This window comes from Malaya genurostris, chromosome 2 (genome assembly GCF_030247185.1).
Source record: "Malaya genurostris strain Urasoe2022 chromosome 2, Malgen_1.1, whole genome shotgun sequence".
Taxonomy (NCBI): domain Eukaryota; kingdom Metazoa; phylum Arthropoda; class Insecta; order Diptera; family Culicidae; genus Malaya; species Malaya genurostris.
Genome location: NC_080571.1, coordinates 92,946,217 through 92,965,444, shown reverse-complemented (window position 1 = coordinate 92,965,444; position 19,228 = coordinate 92,946,217). Strand labels below are relative to the sequence as shown.

Sequence of the window (19,228 nt, the reverse complement as noted above, 5' to 3'; positions counted from 1 at the left end):
TAAAAAACAAAAAAAATTAGGCCCAAGTTTGAATTTTTTTCATTTGTTTAATTATTTTTAACTTTTTCCATTATATTTACTTTAAAGGTTGTTGGAAAAGACGCACATTTCATGTATTGGACGAATTTGTGTATCTTTATTAGATTTTACAGTATAGGCTGTTGAAAATAGGCTCTTTTTTGTAAATGCGAAACTTCAAAAAATCATATCTCGAAAATTTCACGTACCATATTGAAATAAAAAACGTGCTTAATCCACCTAGCAGTGAGATGATACCTTTTTTTATCAATCGGCATGTGTTTATTGCATGAATATTCTTCGGTGTTCCAGTTTTCATGACATTATTTTAATGACCGTTGTTTCAAGCGACAATTTGAGACTTTAATCACTCTTTACTCTGTAATGTCGAAACTGAAAATCGGATCAAATTCGAATCTAAAAGTGTGACAATCGATTAAACATTCCATGATATGTCGAAGTAATTTCCACTTTAGAGTTTACGGTAATTTAAGGTACTTCCAGAGCCGGTATTCAGGAACCAGCTTAACCCAAACCGATTCGTATGGCCATATGACGAATAAATTGCAATATTTTTGAGTTAAACTTTAAAGCTTTTCGGGATTGCCATCTTCTATATCGCTTTAAATTTTAAAAATTCATCATCCTACAATTCCAGAATCGGAATAGGATAAAATTAAATTTATTTAAATTTGAATTTTGTTTCTGAAATTCGATTTGGCATTTTTTGAGAAAACGATTGAGCTTTGAGAAACGATTCGATACTGGAACCGGAATTCGAAATTCGGTGTAGTCGAAGTCAGACAAATTCACCTTAGTAGCTGTATAGTTTAGATTTGTTTCAAACTGTTTGAAAATCAATGTAGACATCTTCGAGGAATCGTAGTGCGAATTAAATTTTTGGGTGCCTTCCGAAACGAAAACTGAAAACAACCAAAAATGAAATAAATTTATTTAATTTTCGACTATCCAAATATGCTAACCTGATAAACCTGATTAATTTATGAGAAGTAGACATTTTTATACTAATCACACTGTATCACCTAAACCGGGAGTTTGATCTGACTAAAAAGCGAGATGTTTTATAGGACTTAAGACCTTTCATTTTAATCTTTTATGGTTCCTAGATTTCATTTGAATCTTGGATCGGTTCAGCCATCTACGAGAAAAATGAGTGACATTATTTTAATTTCATTACATATATCATCCTGTAGTTACGGAACCAGAAGTCGCATCCAAACGAAATTCAGAAACCTTATATGGGAGTATAGGACTGTTCATATGAGTAAAAGTTTGTAGAAATCAGTTGAGCCATCTTGGAGAAAAATTATGAAATTATTTTTTACACACAAATTTGCTTATCTCGACGTACTTCTTCGAATGGTATAAGGGTGTAAGACGTTGTGTTCTTCCAAAAACTATTGTTGCACGCAATATACAACGATATAAATATGAAATTGTTCTGAATTTGAAAATACTGCCATCTTTCTAATACATATGTCATGTTCGAACGATTATGTTGCCAAAAACGAACCGTGCTAGAATCGAAACTCCATGAAAAAGGGCAATATTGCATAGTCTTTTAGGTGCTAAAAAACAATTGCATAAAACAGTATTGAAAATCGTGTTTCACTTTGCTCCGAAACATCGCTTTATCATCAAGAGCTTACAACTCCTACTACTGGAATAGGGCGGAAAGTCGATTACACAATAATATCGATATCTCCGTTGAAAATGGAAGGATTTCAACAATCTATGGCTTGTTTGGAAAGCTATTACCGTAAAAAATCTAAGTCTTAAAACATATTCTGTTTTCAAGGTCAATTCGGACAAGTGGTTTCAGAGTAGAAGGAGGGGTTTGTAAAAATAAACTTCCATCTCCCATGTGGCAAGAATTTCAAGGTCGTGCTAGATAGTATTGCTGTTGTTAATTTGAATGCAACGCAATTTTCTTTAAATAATTGCAAAAGATTTGGTTCCCCGGTGAACGACCAAAATGGTTAAAGCCGGGGTAGAATAAATAATATAAACAAATTATTCTATAGTACCAATGTAGTTATATTGATAAACAGCCTTTCCTTATAAAATAATCATTATCAGATTGAAAATCTTGAGCAAATAAGTGAAAATAATGATTTCATAAGAATTAGCATGTGGAGCAGCATGTGTTTGTAGCCATGGAAGCCTAAGGTATTGCAGATCGGATGTAACGAGGAACGTTAAGTCAAGTCCGTTACAAGCACATATACTTATTGGAACTCAGAGGTTATTAAGATAGTATTTATAGAGAGAAATGTGTTTTAAAGTGTAGCAAAAGGAAACAAACATAAAACTGACCCTATTTCACTAGAATACCGTGAAAATTAGGATTATTGTGAGATCTGAGATGGGACATTGGCAATCTGTGCAATCTGAAGACGTACAGAGACCCTTATTACCTGTCACTTTATTTGATTTTTCACTATTATCAGTATCACGCACAGTGAAACTTTTTTCAACAAAATTTTGGTGACGTGAGGTTCGTAATAACCGCAAGCTGATCTAAGTAATTACTTTTTTCTCTGAAGCAACTTCCGTAATAAGAACCTACATTCGCTTCACTCGATTTTCACCGTGAAATGATACCGGTAATAAGGTCCAGAGTATAGTTCAATCGGGTATCTAAGTCTAAGTATTTCAATGGGCAGGTCAATTTCTAGAATTTTTTTGTGGCCTTCCGTTCACGAAACATTTCCGAGCAATGCCGGGCAATTCAGCTAGCACAACTATATGCAAACGATTTGTTATACTTGTTTACATCAGAAACATTCTCTCCGGTCTTCTGCAAGTACTTCGGTTTTCTGTTATATAGTTAGACTTGAATACAATCCAGTACAAAAAAGGGAACTTAAGGTAAAATAAACATGATAGCGTTTTGTGCGATTCTTCTTAGTATCGAATGGAATTGATTTTACTGATCATTTAACACAAAAAAAATGCTTTGAGGTTAGCTGTATCATGTGTCCAAAAAAGTCTTCGCGTGTTTGATACATTTTTCCTTACTGTGCAATGGTCGACCATTTCGTTGGCTCAGAATCGGTACCTGGAGAACAAAACCGAAAAGGCTCTGAAAACAAATCGCAAACCGCTAAATGGATGATGTACATGACTATGCTCAACAGAATCCGACAAAAAAGCGCATGCAATCGATCTGTGTGTCTTATTTGTGTGCGTGTGAGCATTAAAAGTAGTGAACCAAGGATGCTTGTTCTTTCATTTGAGAAAAAATAATCAAAATTATGCGTGACTATTTTTCATGCAATTATCGTTTGTTTCGTTTATTACTATAGTTCACATGTAAAACGTGTCAATTACAACAACATGTTCTGTGTTATGCTAGTTTCTGTTCAATATGGTCCAACCGGCTCGTCCGCGCGCACCAAAGGATGGCACTACACAGCCGGGGACAAGTTGAATGTATTAATTGGGTTGGATTCACTTTACATCGACATAAATAAAATACAGATGGAAATTATAAAGTGTATAATAAATTAAAACAATTCCTACAGGCTAAAAAACGATAAAATAGATTATTGATGGAAAAATTCCACAAACCAATCCGCGGTCCAAGACACATCGCATCTCGTACCTGTCATACCGCCATCCTGCCTACTATCAACTATTGGTTTGACTGCGCCTTTGAAGGCCGAAGCAAAAGGACATCGATACGAATCGAAACAAATGACAACTAACGGCAAAACCATATGAATGCTACGATAAGTCACAGTCGAAACTCAAAACGTACAGCGGACCAACTAATTTTGAAACTAAGCCTAAAACGTTCAATAAAGCAAATGGTTTTGCAAATGTTTCTCTCTGAATTGACATGCGTTGGCGCGTTTTTTTTTTCAAGTCGATTGTATCCTATGTGAAAGTGTATGTGTACTTGTGTTCTTGTGTTCTTTCGTGTGTTTGAGTGTATTGATGTTGTTGGCTTCCTGGGTTCAGATTTAAGTGTTTTATTGTCAATGATGTATCATTGAATTGAAATGAATTGCCGTTTGCTAACGCGCTTGGTACCGCGATGGTACTTCCAAACAAACAAACAAACATGACTAACGTTGAACACCCGCGCTTTTTTGTTTGTTTTCTTCTTCCCCACGCATGGGAGATTGTGGTTCTGTGTTTGCTGCTGTTTAATCAGTGTGTTTTGCTTTGACTTCACTACTTCCTCTACTTTGTCACAACATGTTCTGAAACAAATGAAAAGCAGTCTCTAGATGTGAACAGTTTACTTCTAACACAATTATGTTTTATCTGGTATTTATTAGCAACTTGTTTTTCGTTTATTATATGTTTATGCTACATGCTTCTTTTAGTGGGTGATTACGTAGCTGCAGTCTGTGCTGCGGTGTTATTATGTTTCGGTGATTTATCCTCTGTTTTTTTTTGTTATTAGTTTTGCTTTGCCCTAATGTATAGAGAGGTTATTAAACATATCAATGTATGAGAGTTGGATTTTGCATTTGAGGATAGCCTGAAGCCTCCCTGATGATCACCATCCGCTCCCCGAGTGCTGCTGCTCTAGTCTTGGGGAGACTCCACAAAGCGTTTTGGAACGTAGATGAGGGTTTGTGTTGAGCCCCCAAATTCGGCTTCACAGAGCTCAACCATTTACAATAGCACACTCCAACGAATGGCGCTGAATTACGACTACAAATATAGCTGTTTTATATCGGGGCCAGTCCCCATTTTCAACGTGTCACTCTGCGTTTATAAATATAAATCCTCTTAACAACGTGCCCCTTTGTTTGCAGGTGACATCAGCCCTAATCGCTATAAATCTGCCCACCTTCAAATTCGCTGCTCTGCCCAAACATGTAAAGGTAAAGGTTGCACTAATAAATTCTCTCTTGTAAATGGTTTATATTTATCTCTTTTACAATATTCTTTTCTATCGCTCTAGTATCTTTTATAATATTCTTAAAAGTAGCATCTCTAAAATTTGTTTTAATCCTTGCTTCTCATTTTCGATACATGTTTCAGTTTTCTTAACACTAAGCACTAAATTTTATCTCAGCTCTTTTAGCAGCGGCTCCCGTTTCGATCGGTTCACACATTCGAATGCACTCTAAAATAAATGAAAACAGTTTTGCTATATCTAGAACGTTCTCGCATACACGCAGTATAACTCTAATTTGCCACGCAAGGTGGCAGCAGCAATCCCCTCCATACAGGCACAGAAACGGAATCAACGTTCGTACACGCAAGGACACCCCAACAAATCCAAAACACACCCACGGTCTTTTGTTTCTTTCTTTTCCTCTTCTTCTTCTTCTTCTTCTTGATTTTGATGTATCGCCTCACGGAAGCGCCAGTCGCACAGCTCTTTGTTACTTAGACAAATGCCCAGCATTCGAGTGTTTTGATAACAAAGTCCTCCTGCGGCGCCAGTGGTTCGTTCGAGTAGGTGCTACAGTGCTGTGATCGGCCCTGGTTCAGGTCTCCGTCCAGCCAGAGCCCGAATTTTCCGCTGTAATTAGACGAAAGCGAATGGTTTTGGATTAATATTTTTGTCTTCAAGTGATTTGGTTCTAGGAAAATATTTCGGAGAACTTAAATATGTAAACATCAAAAGTTGACTGACTTGCTGGATATATTGAAGCTGCTCATGCGTCTGTTACGATACGAAGCAGAGCTTCGTTTTAAGGTCATTACAAGATATCCGTAATATAAGCAACATAACAATATAACTTATTCGAAATGCTGACCACTTCGTAAGTTTCGTATTGAATTCGACGGGTCGATTGCTGGTTTGGAAATATATGGATAACGATGTTTTTTTTTTTCAAACCGATAGATGTCGTCACTCTCCTTATAGTCACTCTAGTTAATACATTATTGAAAGTTCTGTTTCGTTGTTTCGCGTCTTTTAAGGTGACCATGGAAGCGAGCCACAAATGGCAACCAAAAAACCGCCTACCTTCCCACTCCACCTTCCGCTATTTTGCCCTGCTCTTGATGTAAAAAAACCATGAAACACATTTTTTCTACATGTGCTGCGTAGAATTGCTACTGCAATTTGGTGACATAATCACTCATCGTATTGAGATATGTTTACGATAAACTATCAACTCTGAAGAATGATTTGTGCAAAACTTTTTCGGACCTTCATTAGAAGGTTTCTTCTCAGAATGTTATTATTTTTCACTCACCTCAAGATTTCAACTGCTGTTTAATGTTATGTGACATAAGTAAGCTTTATGAAACACTTTTGAGGTGTTCTTCACTGGTGAATTTATCATCTGCTCTAAACATTTTATTATAAAACCTTTGAATAACTCACAATTCTGGATTTGAAAATTTTCCAAAAATCCACGATAATTAGTTTGCCGGTCTGCTTTAGTATTGGTAATACCACCCTTTTATATTGGCAGTGATGCCATACATAATTAGAGAAAAAAACCTTGCAATGCACTAAAAATAGCAATATTTTTAATTAGTCGCACATTGATATAGATAAAATTGCGGATCAAAACTACTTTCGTACGTCACCATGTAAAATTTCAATATTTAGAAAAAAACGATAACATTTGCCTAATTTCCATTTCAAATACTGCTTCCCCTCCTAGTTATCCGCAACCCTGTTGTCTTATTTACCGTCGCTATGGAATGCAAAAAATAAACAAACATTTCAAGTATTGCAATCTTTTCGAAATGCCTCGTCCATATAAGAAGAAGAAAGCAGCGCTCATTCGCGAAAATCAATAGCAAAATAGATGGAATACGTTAATAGAGTGTGTTTTGGGTAGCGAGTATGTGCGGGACTCATCAGTTCAAACAGTGGAAGAACTGCCAGAAGTGCCGGTTCAAAACAATACCACAGAATTTAGAAACTGTACTTGATCCAATAATTTGGTATCATCAGGTAAAGTTCTAAAATATTTTCGTCAATACGTATGAAATTATATCTTCAAATTTGCATGATAAATCTTTTCAGAGCAAATAGCCGATTTATCATCAAGCCCTCTCGTCAAGTACCACTTGACTGTTCTCTGGGTGAGGTTGCTTCCCTATTCGAAAACGATGATGTTGTCGACAAAATGGAAAATGTAGAATTTGTTGGTTCATATTTTTTGAATATGTGAGCTTCATATTCAAAAATTAAAATTAATACAAAATGCCATTGCAACAGAGTTTGTTCTGATTTCGTGTTGTGTTACTATACTTAATCCATCAATGTAACAGCTTCCTTTTTACTTTGTAATGTAAGAAAAATGCCAAGAACCAAACGAAGGCAAATAGTAAACTATCTTCTTTGGCAAAATCATTATATTCTCATGATTGCAATTTGTTAACTCCAGAATGAGCATGAAGATGAGATAAGTTCACTCTGTTCTGCTAGGTGATTTGAATAGTTTCAATGTTTACATTTTGTTCTTGCAACTGTGTTCCTTTCAGCACATAAATATTATTATTTCATTCCTCTCTACTCACAAATACTATTACTATATGAAAAAGTATTGTTTCACCAATACTTTTACATTTATTTTTCTTGGCTTCTGTCCACGTTCACCTTAAAGATCGTATTCTCTCAGTGTTTCAATAAGATATGACACTCAGTCCTTCGGGCCTTGGTTTAATAATCGGGTTTCACAGTGATTACATAGTCTTTCTATAGAAAAGAAAGAGAAAGGCTAGAAAGGCATTTACCGTTGTTGTGTGCACTTGTCAAACGAATTAAAATCAAGAGAAACAGTACTTTTCTTTGGAACAAATACGTCCAGAACGAGGACTCGAATCAGTATTCTTCCAATAAAAAGATGTATATAAGCTTCATGTTCCTTCACACCATCGAACGTCATAAAGCCAACGCCATTAACACATGTTATCGACCTTCACACAGATAAATATGAACTGTCATAATTGTGAAACTTCGAAGGCGTTGATTTTTGACAATACAACAGGAACAAAACGCCACATGCCAGTAACATGAAACTTATGGCGTTTTCGTTTTTAATTTACGCTACACCGGTGCAGTGCTACACTGAGGCATGAATAAACGAACAAAAACGACGAAAACATAAACAGTAACCATTGACTACAATAAACGATTCCATTGCACAGAGCTATACCAAAAGTGTAGCACTGGTGTAGTGCAGTTGGTAAAAACAAACGGTTTAGGTGCAGTTTTCGCTACACCGGTGTAGTGCAATTTGAAAACGAAAACGACATTATTCTTAACTTTTTGGTTCGATTATAGAGGCTATTCGCCTCTGCGGGCCAGATAAGTTTTCTGATCCTATGTGTGGGGTTGAGAATCGAATCCAGGCGGACGTCCCCATAACATGAAACTTTTGTTTCCAGGAATCAGCGCGATTTGGCATTAGTTTCACTTTCATCTAATTATCCAAATAGTTGTATCTTTTAGAACAGTTAACTAACACTCATACCCAATGGAATTGTGAAAGAAAGTCGTAGCTTTCATAGATCCTTCTTTTCTTTTAATTATCCCTTGTTTCAGAAACACGTTTGATGTACCTCAACGAACCCCATCCTTAACGTCACTAATTCTCAAGTCATTTGCAATAGATCCGAGTGAGCTCCTTCCAACTTGTTTCTGGTTCACCACAGGCTTTCTTAAAAGATTGCATACAATTTCATATGATATGAGTATCAACGTTTGAAATTTTTGATTTTTTTTACTCAGTCGTCAGAAACAGGAATCAGAACATCATGGATCATATGTTCTATTTTTCCATATGAGTTTTGGGCTATGTCGTTGAAGATTTATCGGTTTTTTACTGATTGAAAAAAATTTGAGAGGCAAAACGAGAGACACCTTTCGTAACGCTTACGAACAGATTCCAACTTGTTGATGTGGAACACAACTTTGTTTTCTATACAAAAGTGTCAACTAGAAGTTGAAAGAAGTAAACATATGAAAAGTAGTTAGATATTGCATACTTCCAGCTCAGTCAATTTTGCTATGATTAGTCATATTATTGCACCTACTGATATAAAATTGATACCTATGAATTCGATAGACTAGTTCCACATCATCAGTTCGTAATACCCTATTACTCTTTCTTTTGGTAATATTTGATTGCTATTCTGAAAGTACATACTTTCGAATATATCTGTGTAAAATTTCATTAAGATCGAAGAACTGTCATCTTTTCAAATGACAGCAGTTCATAAAGCACTGGTTCTATCCATAAACACTTGGTGAGCAAAACTTTGAACGTTGTTAACTCGATATGGAGTTTCTTGAAAAATACCAATGCGGCTAACAAACGATATCTCAAAAACTGTTCAACAGATTATCATAATTTTTGCCTTTCTCATATAGAAAGGCTATACATTCACTGCAAAAACCGACTTTTGAACCGAGTCCCGAAAATCCGAATGTCATATACCGTTCGACTCAGTTCGACGAGCTGAACAAATGTCTGTGTGTATGTGTGTGTGTGACAAATATTGTATGTGTGTGTGACTTTTCTCGGAGATGGCTGAACCGATGTTCACAAACTTCGATTCAAATGAAAGTCTCACGGTCCCATACAAAGTTCCAGAATTTCATTTGGATCCGTTTCCGGTTCATGAATTACAGGATGATATGCACCAATTATATTAAAATTATATCACTTAATTTCCTCGAAATGGCAGAACCGAGTTTCACAAACCTAGATTCAAATTGAAAATTTCATGGTTCCAAACAAAGTTCCGGAATTTAATATGTATCCAACTTGATAGGCTGATATGCACCAAAAATGTGAACTCACTCACTTTTCTCGGAGATGGCAGAACCGATTTTCACAAACTTATATTCATATAAAAGGTCTTATGGTCTCACACAAAGTTCCAGAATTTCATTTGGATTCAACTTCCGGTTCCGGAATTACAGGGTGATATGTATAAAAATGTGAAAATAATGAACAAAAAATGGGAAAAGAATGTCACTCATTTTGCTCGGGGATGGAAGTTCTTAAGATGTCATAAGAATATTCTAATTTTCATTCGGATCAAACCTTTGGTCCATTTCAGGAATACTTTTTTCATAAGCTACCTTTTTATATTGGCTAGAGATTTTCTCTAGTTTGCAGACCATGAGACTCTGTAACCAAATAAACCAGTCCCATAAATGATCTAATATTTATCCAAGTCCGACTACTGGTACATTTTTTTCCCACATTAAAATCGTCATAGAGAACCGTAAGTTCATCTTAGTGTATGGTTGAATGAACCGAATGTAACTATACCGATACCTAGCTTTCGGTTCCGGAAGTACCGGTGATAATAATCAAATATGATGAAATGTAGCTCACTTCACTTTCTGACATATGATTGAATAGATTTTCACTAACTTAAATTCAAATGTAGTGTATCAATGTAGTAATATTTGAAATAGAAATCTTCAAAACAATTTTCTGAACTTTTCAAATTGTAGTAGTTCGGGGAGTTTCTGCTGTAATATACAGGCGAAAAAGGAAAATGAGAAAGGCATCATTACACCACCAGGTGGATTAAAACTGGTTTTTCACCGTTCTATCTACATGCTTATGTACTTGAAGGGTTTCTTTTCATCTGAAAATTTACGATTGCTTGATATTATTTTATTTCAGAATTTCGAACAATCGATTTTTCGTTAGCATGGTAGAATTTTTTTGACGTGAATACGGCTTACTTTACCATAGGACGTCTCTTCGAAATTAGCTCTGTGGAAGAATGGATAGAACTTAATCGTGCATATCTCGAGTTGTACTAAACGCGATAACATAATTCTTTCATCATGCCATCAGAATTACGATTTATGATTCAATTTTCCACAGTGTGAGATAACCATTAAGGTGAAAAGTAGCGGAATGCGAAAATTGCGTTTTTGATCAATTATTCAAAAACTAGATCGATTTTCGAAAATCCAAAAACACTTAAGTTCTTCGAAATCAAATTTATCATAACTAAGTATTCTTAGAATTTTGAAATTTTGCTTTGCCGAGCCGTAATTGGTTTTTGAAATGTATAAACGGTCACTGTTCCGTCCCACGGGGCTGATTTTAGAACTGAAAAGTAGTGTTTGTAGCAGAATTTCACAAAGAATCTGAAAATGCAAAACAAAATTATAAAATTTTAGCTAAAACAACCGAAAATTGAAAAAGTTTACATAAACTTTTCTGCATTTTTTTTATTGCTTACGCGCTGCTGTTTCGTATTGAGGTGGTGTGAGAAATGCACGGTGGGCACGGTGGCATTATATCGTGAGCAAAAATTATATAAAAAATAATGACGCGAATATATGCAGTATTGGGTTTTGTGTTGAAATAAAAACGAGTTGAATACAATAAAATGAGTATTGTAAGAAATCGTTTATTTTCTAAGTAGCTGTCATTTATAATGCTAATAATGTCCAATTCTGTTGAGTTCAATGCATTGATGTTGCTGAAGCAATAAAGCCTGGCTGTGTGATATCGTATAACAGGTATTATTTTAGATTGTAGCAATTTTTATAGCAAAACTAGAACTTCATCATTGACAAGCTACTGAATGAAATGAATATAAGCCAAGTATTATCGTTCATTAACCTGATATACAAACAAAGTGATAAACATTGAGGGTCAGCTTCGAGCCAGTCAGCATGGAAAACTTATTGGAATTCAATGGTTTTTCGATTATTATGAATACAATGAATCAACGCTTGATTTTGCTTTCAAAATCGATTGAATAATAAGGAACTATGAAATAACTTTATATTCAATTTCGTGCCCCAAATATGTGCTTGAGAAAAGATTCACTAAATAATTTTAACTGCATGGTATGATGAATTATTAGTTATAATTGGAATGTATTCCAATAATGTAATCTACGAAATTATTAAACTATTGATGATTTCTGGCACCGGAGGCCAGAGGCTGTTTAGTCTTCGGTTCATTATCGTTGAAACAGACATTTCTAGACTCATCATGCTATATAATTCCGAAAGTCGCTTCCGAAAAAAAGTTAATGGTGAATAATTTTACGTAAATTCTATCTCATCGGCGGGAAGGGCCTGGTGAACGACTGGAAAAGATATCGAAAATACTTGAATGTTCTCTTGTCTTCAATCGTTCTTTTGAAGGAGAATTCAAAAATTCATTACTTCCAGTCTTTTTTACAAGACAATATAACGAGACGTAAGCCCACTGCGCTCAATCATTGAAAAAAGTTCTTGTTTCTATGTGTCCGTTTTTCTTGGTACGCTTTGTGCGACGGTTCGTTCAACTGAAGCGGATAAAATTTTGCGCGCATTTTATGACGCTACATTTCACCTTAATAATTCAAAAATAAGTTTTCTGAAACTTTCGCAAACGATGAGGAAAACTTATCATACTTTTTGCCTTGGATTGTGAAACTAAATTCATTCAGGTTCGGAAATCAAGTTCAGAGTTTGTGAAAATGAGTTCTATTCTTCTAGAGCTATTCTTGATCAGCATTCCGAACCAGAATTTTGCCACTGAATGCTGAGCCAGTGCCAGGTTCCAAATTTAGTTCTTGAACTCAGTTCCAGGTCCCGATTTCTGGTACAGACTTTGAATTCTGGTGAAGATAAATAAAGGATGGCAAAAAATACCCAACAGTTGCCAAATTCACACAACCAATCAACAAATACGAATAATTATTGATGTTCGGAAGTGTGAAATAAGTATGTCAATTTTATTCGTATTCGTTTTTATATTCGGACTTGCAAAATGTGTGTTTTTGACTGACTAAATATCTGTCAACGGGCTTGAAAACGTATCCCGTAATGTTCCCGCTGATGTCATTGATATGAACATTTTCAATGTCTCAGAGCAAATGATTACTTCAGTCATTCAGAAAACCAAGTCCTCGTATGCACAAAGTATCATTGTTATGCCAACTGCTATTTAGAAAAAAATATTCGGATATTTTAGCAGCTCACGTGCAAATATCTTCAATTTGTCGCTCCAACAGCAATCATTTCCAACTGATTTAAAATGCTCTGTAATAGAAATGGAGCAAAGTGTTACGTCGTTAATTACTGAGGAATCACGTCGCAGGGTGTTGAATCCAAGATTTTCAAAGCACTCATCAATGTGATTCTATTATCAGCTTGTCATCATTATGTAAGCAGTTACCAGCATGGATTCTTCCCTGGTCGGTCGGTTGGTTCGGGGCAAAACGATGTTAAACAAATGAGATTTAACATTGTTTTGCCCCGAACCAATGTCTAATAAATATCAGGTAGATACGATCTACACTAATCTTAAGGCCGCGAGCCTGTAAAGTTGCAGTACAAATTGGTAATACTGTATATGAGTGCTTTACAAGCGGATCAGGTGTTCCTCAGGGAAGTACGCTAGCACCACTTCTTTTCTCGTCGTTTGTGAACGAAACCTGTCTGTCTTAAAGCATGGTACTCTTACTCTCTTACTCTTTCAGTCGTAGACCACGCGGGTCTCTGCTGTATACAGGAGGCGTCTCCATTCAACTCGGTTCATTGCTGTTCGCCGCCAGCCTCGGTAGCTGCGAAGGGTCCGCAGGTCGTCCTCAATTTGATCGATCCATCTTGCCCGCTGTGCGCCTCTTCTTCTTATACCGGTCGGATCATTGTCGAGGATCATTTTAACCGGGTTGTTCTCCGACATTCTAACTTTGAATTCTGATTTGAAATCGATGAATAAGTGATGTGTGGGCACATTGTATTCGCGGCACTTTTGCAACACCTGGCGGATGGCGAACACTTGGTCCGTGGTAGCGCGTTCGCCCATAAATCCTGCCTGATATTGTCCCACGAATTCGTTTGCAATCGGTGAAAGTCGACGGCATAAGATTTGGGAGAGTACCTTGTAGGCGGCGTTCAGCAGAGTTATCGCGCGGTAATTGCAGCAATCCAGCTTATCGCTCTTTTTGTAGATGGGACACACGATTCCTTCCATCCATTCCTCCGGTAAAATCTCGTCCTCCCAGATCTTGGTAACGACCCAGTGCAGTGCTTTCACTAGTGCATTACCACCGTGTTTTAGTAGCTCGATTGGTAGTTGGTCAACGCCAGCGGCCTTATTATTTTTCAACCGGCTTACCACCTCCTCCTGGTCTGGGGCCGGCAGTCTATCGTCCTCCGCACGCGTTCCCAAGTTCGTTACCGCGCCGCTACTTTCGTATTCCGCCACATCGCCATTGAGGTGCTCGTCGAAATACTGCCGCCACCTCTCGATCACCTCACAGTCGTTCGTGAGAAGATCCCCGTTGGTGTCCTTGCACATATCGGCCTGTGGCACATGGCCTCTGCGCGAACGGTTCACCTTCTCGTAGAACTTCCTTGTGTCATTAGCACGGAACAGCTGTTCCATCGCTTCGCGATCTCGGTCTTCCTGTTGGCGCTTTTTTCTACGGGATGCCGAGTTTAGTCTGTTCCGCACCTGTCTGTATCGCTCCTCGTTTGCTCTCGTCCGGTGTTGCAGCTTGCTCGCCCAAGCTGCATTCTTCTCGGCCACTAACTGTTCACATTCGTCGTCGAACCAGTCGTTCCTCACGTTCGGAGCCGCCTTACCTAGCATTGCTGATGCAGTGCTACCTTTGGCAGAACGGATGTCTCTCCAGCCATCTTCAAGAGTAGCTGCACCAAGCTGCTCTTCCGTTGGTAGTGCCACTGCCAACTGCTGTGCGTAATCTTAGGCTACTCCAGTATCCCGGAGCCGCGCGATGTTAAACCGCGACGTTCGGTTTCGACGTTGGGTAGCCACCGTCGAAAGTTTTGAGCGCATGCATACAGCAACCAAGTATTGGTCCGAATCTATATTCGCACTGCGGTAGGTGCGAACATTGTTGACGACCGAGAAAAATTTTCCGTCGATCAAAACGTGGTCGATTTGGTTTTCGGTCTGTTGGTCAGGTGATCTCCAGGTGGCTTTGTGGATATCCTTGCGGGGAAAGAAGGTGCTTCTGACTACCATTCCTCGGGAGGCCGCAAAGTTGACACACCGTTGGCCGTTGTTATTCGATGCGGCATGCAGGCTGTTCGGCCCGATTACCGGTCGGTACATTGCCTCCCTTCCTACCTGGGCATTCATGTCCCCGATGACAATTTTTACGTCTCTGCGTGGGCAGCCGTCATAGGCTTGTTCCAGCTGCACGTAGAACGCTTCTTTCTCGTCCTCGGGTCTCCCTTCATGTGGGCAGTGCACGTTGATGATGCTGTAATTGAAAAAACGGCCTTTAATTCTCAACTTACACATCCTAGCGTTGATCGGCTGCCACCCAATCACTCGCTGACGCATCTTGCCCAGCACTATAAAGCCAGTTCCCAGCTCGTTCGTTGTGCCACAGCTTTGGTAGAAGGTAGCCGCTCAACGCCGCTTTTCCACACCTTCTGTCCCATCCAACAAAGCTCCTGCAGCGCTTCGACGTCGAAGCTGCGAGGATTTAGTTCGTCGTATATTATCCTGTTGCAGCCTGCGAAACCTAGCGACTTGCAGTTCCATGTTCCAAGTTTCCAATCGTAGTCATTTTTTCGTTGCGTGGGTCTATGCCGATTGTTCCGGGTCGTATTCTCTCCTGTATCATTCGTAATAGGTGTTTTACGGGCGGCTTATTAGGCCTGCGCCAACCCCCTGTTTCGCCGGAGGATCATCGTGCTTGCTCTGTTTAACGTCCCAACTAGCACTAGGACGATCCCGTTGGTGGGGTTGCCACCTTGGATTTAGCTGGACGGGATACAGCATTTCATACTCAGCCGCTGGATACCAGAACAGACGCTGTTTGAAGCCGCTCCTAACATGGAGTACAGGCGCTCCGACATCCTCTAAAGAGGACCCCCTTCCCTGTCAGCATACGACCAAGGTCCCACCGGGATTGGTTACCCGATCTTTCCTATGGTTGCTCGTATCCCAGCCGGCACCGCGGGGAGGTAGGGATAGAAGTTACTGGACAAGAGGCTAAGAACCACATTGGGGCCTGAATTGCGCATTTTCCAGTAAAGCATGGTGGAAAATAATTTTTTGCCGACGATTTGAAAATATTTTTGTTATTCGCAAAGAGGCTGATTGTCGTGAGTTACAACGTTTTGTTAATGGCCCTTATTACCGGTGTCACTACACGGTGAAAGCCAAGTGAAGTGACTGTGACCCTTATTATGGGTATCACTTCATAGTGGAAATCAAGTGAATGTCCTTATTACGGAATTCGCTTCAGAGACAAAAGTAATTACTTAAATGAACTTGATGCCATTATGAACATCACGCCACCAACATTTTGTTGAAAAAATTCGTTTTTTCCATCACAGTGATCACTTCGCTATGCGTGATACCGGTAATAGGTAAAATCAAGTGAAGTGACATGTAAGTTAAGTGAATGTGAAAGTGGAAATGAGAACGGTAATATCAGGAATCAGGAATCAGAACAAATTGGCTCGAATGGCACGTTCCCCTTGATATTTGGAGATTTGTGCCTTGCCATCCATATTATTTGTTTTCATCATTTTCCCGATGTGTTAGAGGGAGGGATCGAAGGGAAATGGTAAGGTTTGGACTAGGAGAATGGGGGAAATTGACGACACAAAAAACATAGAAAGCAGAAGTAAATTCTGCACCCCTGAGGGATGCTGAACAATCTGCTGGGGATCACATTTAGTGAAAGCAGAAGTAAATTCTGAACCTTTGCGAGGTCCCGAACAGTCTGCTCTTAAAGCCTATTCAGGTTTGTTACTATGTACGTTTTTCTGATGAACGATACGTACATAGATTTTCTGAAAACCATAGTTCAGACGGAATTTTGTTTTCTCTAGAAGGCTCATTGAGTCATCGTCGATACTGCAGAAAAACATGCGTTTTCCCACAGTAACCGGACCCGCCTTGAGTAACATCCACCGATTCAACAAAATCCCCGGATTTTGCAGATCTAATCTCATCAGAACATCGGATTCAGCCAACCCTTCCTCAGTATCCCAAGGAATAGGAAGGCAAACCCGATTTTGATGTAGACTGTAGGGTTCAATAATGAACTTACTATCGCCAGCCTGCTGGTTTATCAAACCAAGCTTCTGCTTGAGCCAGGCACTGCTCATCTCATTCTCCGGAGAGAACCAGACGATGCCGTACCTAAGTCCACAGCCTTTGAAGCTTGGTATAAACTCCGTAGACGGCGTTGTGAAGAGACATTTGTTCAAGTCTCTTAATAAATGGGCTTTCAGGTCCTCAGTGAACATACCGTTCAACATCCGGACCTGAAAGCGCTCAGTTTGTTCGGACAAGTGGCCTCTAGAAGCAGAAGCCGCCTTTCCGAGAGCTTGTCTTTTGCGAATCTTCTTTTTTAGATTTCGCTCAAAGTTTTTACCTTTGTCTTCGCCTTCTGTTTCAACGGTGGAAGGCGAAGGACCGGGTTGAACATCCATCGCAGTCTGACTACTCTCGAATCCATTCCGTCTGACTTCCATATTCTGGTCGTTCCGACACTTTGTGACGGAACTCCCAGGTTTCTGGCCATCAGACGGTTCGGAATGAGAGCAGTCAGATGATTGGATGTATTTTGTATCCATTTTCCGAAAAATAAAAGAGAAAAAAGCGATACGAATTTAAAGCGTGAAAGCGCGCGAGGAAATACTCAACCTTTCGCTAGTGCGATCCAAAGTAAAAGAAAGCCGAAAGTCCGTTCCGAAAGAACAGAGTTGGATACTCACTAATACTTTAATCCTAATTAGGTAATCCCAAATTCTATGGCAGAGAATTTGTACGCAATTATATTCACAAGTAAATATAAATGCTTCGAATGGACGAGTGCGACAAACTGTCCAAATCTACACACACCGACCAAAGATACACTTGAAGTGTTAAATCGGAGTAATAAATTGTACACACAGTGGTGCAAACGTTCGAGACATGCTCGGCAAACCCGCAGCCCAACTGAAAACCCCAGAGCAGCCCCCCCAAAAGCTGTTATAAACCAACAGAACAATAAATACCACAGAGGTCAAAGTGCAAAAATGACATCTGATTTGCATCCAGTGCACTGTCTCCACAGCCAAGGGAAAAAGGAAGCGACCAGGACATCAATTTGAGCAGCACTGTTCGCGAGCAGTTCCCAAACCGTCCACACCGCGGTGTACAATTTAACACTCCTGTATCTATATAGACAGCTAGCGCTGGCTTACCGCGCAGATTCCCTGCATGGCGCCAAGTAGTAAAGGGATATAATTTAAATCCAACGATCACACAGCGACAGATCGTGTGGAGATGAGCCAAATTGCTATTTACACATATAGCGAGTGCCCAAACAAAAAAGTTTGAAACTTTACTATCTTACCGGTATTGACCAGTACAAATAGTTTTACACCACCAGTTGCGATTGAAAGGCAACCGATGGGTGTGTATTTTGCATCTGTCACATACCTAAGTGCCCAAAGGCACCGAATGTAATGTGAAGATAGAGTGCAAAAACATTTATTTTTCCTCAGTGACACACATAGGAAGAATAAACTTACCTGAATGGTATGAGTTCATATCAAACCTGTATACTAGCCAAAGGGCTAATGGAATCCTATATACCGAAGTTTGACCGGCAATATAATAAAAACACAAACACTGGCTTGCGAAGACGCGATGATCGAGGCGACCATGGCGAAAAAAGATCAGCAGCCATCAATTTGGCTGATCGGCACTTTAAAATATGCTGTTTCCAGCCACTAAAATGCACTCATTGCATCATTATAGGGTGCGACAACCCTTTAAAAACACTGAAACCACTTCTATAGCTTCCACTCGCGCAGTTTTCACTGTTTAAACCGACTTTTATTTCGGAGGGTGTTTGTGGTGTTGTGTCCACTACCCGATCACTCACTACACTGTCCTTATTACATCACGCCACCAACATTTTGTTGAAAAAATTCGTTTTTTCCATCATAGTGATCACTTCGCTATGCGTGATACCGGTAATAGGTAAAATCAAGTGAAGTGACATGTAAGTTAAGTGAATGTGAAAGTGGAAATGAGAACGGTAATAAGGGCCAATATGTTTTACGAATGGTGTGTAATAAACTCTATGTTGCGAAATGATTCGTCATTAGCTATCATCGTATGAGAAGCATGTTTAAGTTTAATTACACCGTCGCTGGCACTCAACTGCAACGCGTTGGTCACGTCAAAGATCTAGGCGTCAAACTTCCTGCCGTCATCTTGTGATCCACTATGTTTGAAAGCACCGTCATTTCGTGATCCACTTTGTTTGAAAGCCAGTGGCCCTT

General features: G+C 39.0%; 1 protein-coding gene across 22 annotated transcripts in view; it reads right to left on the bottom strand.

The window, feature by feature from the left end:
• Nucleotides 1-3,294: 3,294 nt before the first annotated feature.
• The window catches only part of LOC131430093 (TLD domain-containing protein 2), a 514,027-nt gene continuing 498,093 nt past the window's right edge, over nucleotides 3,295-19,228 (bottom strand). For all 22 annotated transcript variants that reach the window (XM_058594764.1, XM_058594767.1, XM_058594765.1 and 19 more), the window contains one exon: nucleotides 3,295-5,530. In XM_058594764.1, coding sequence (XP_058450747.1) covers nucleotides 5,395-5,530 — 136 coding nt within the window. In that variant the 3' untranslated portion in view covers nucleotides 3,295-5,394. The remainder of the gene's footprint in view (nucleotides 5,531-19,228) is intronic.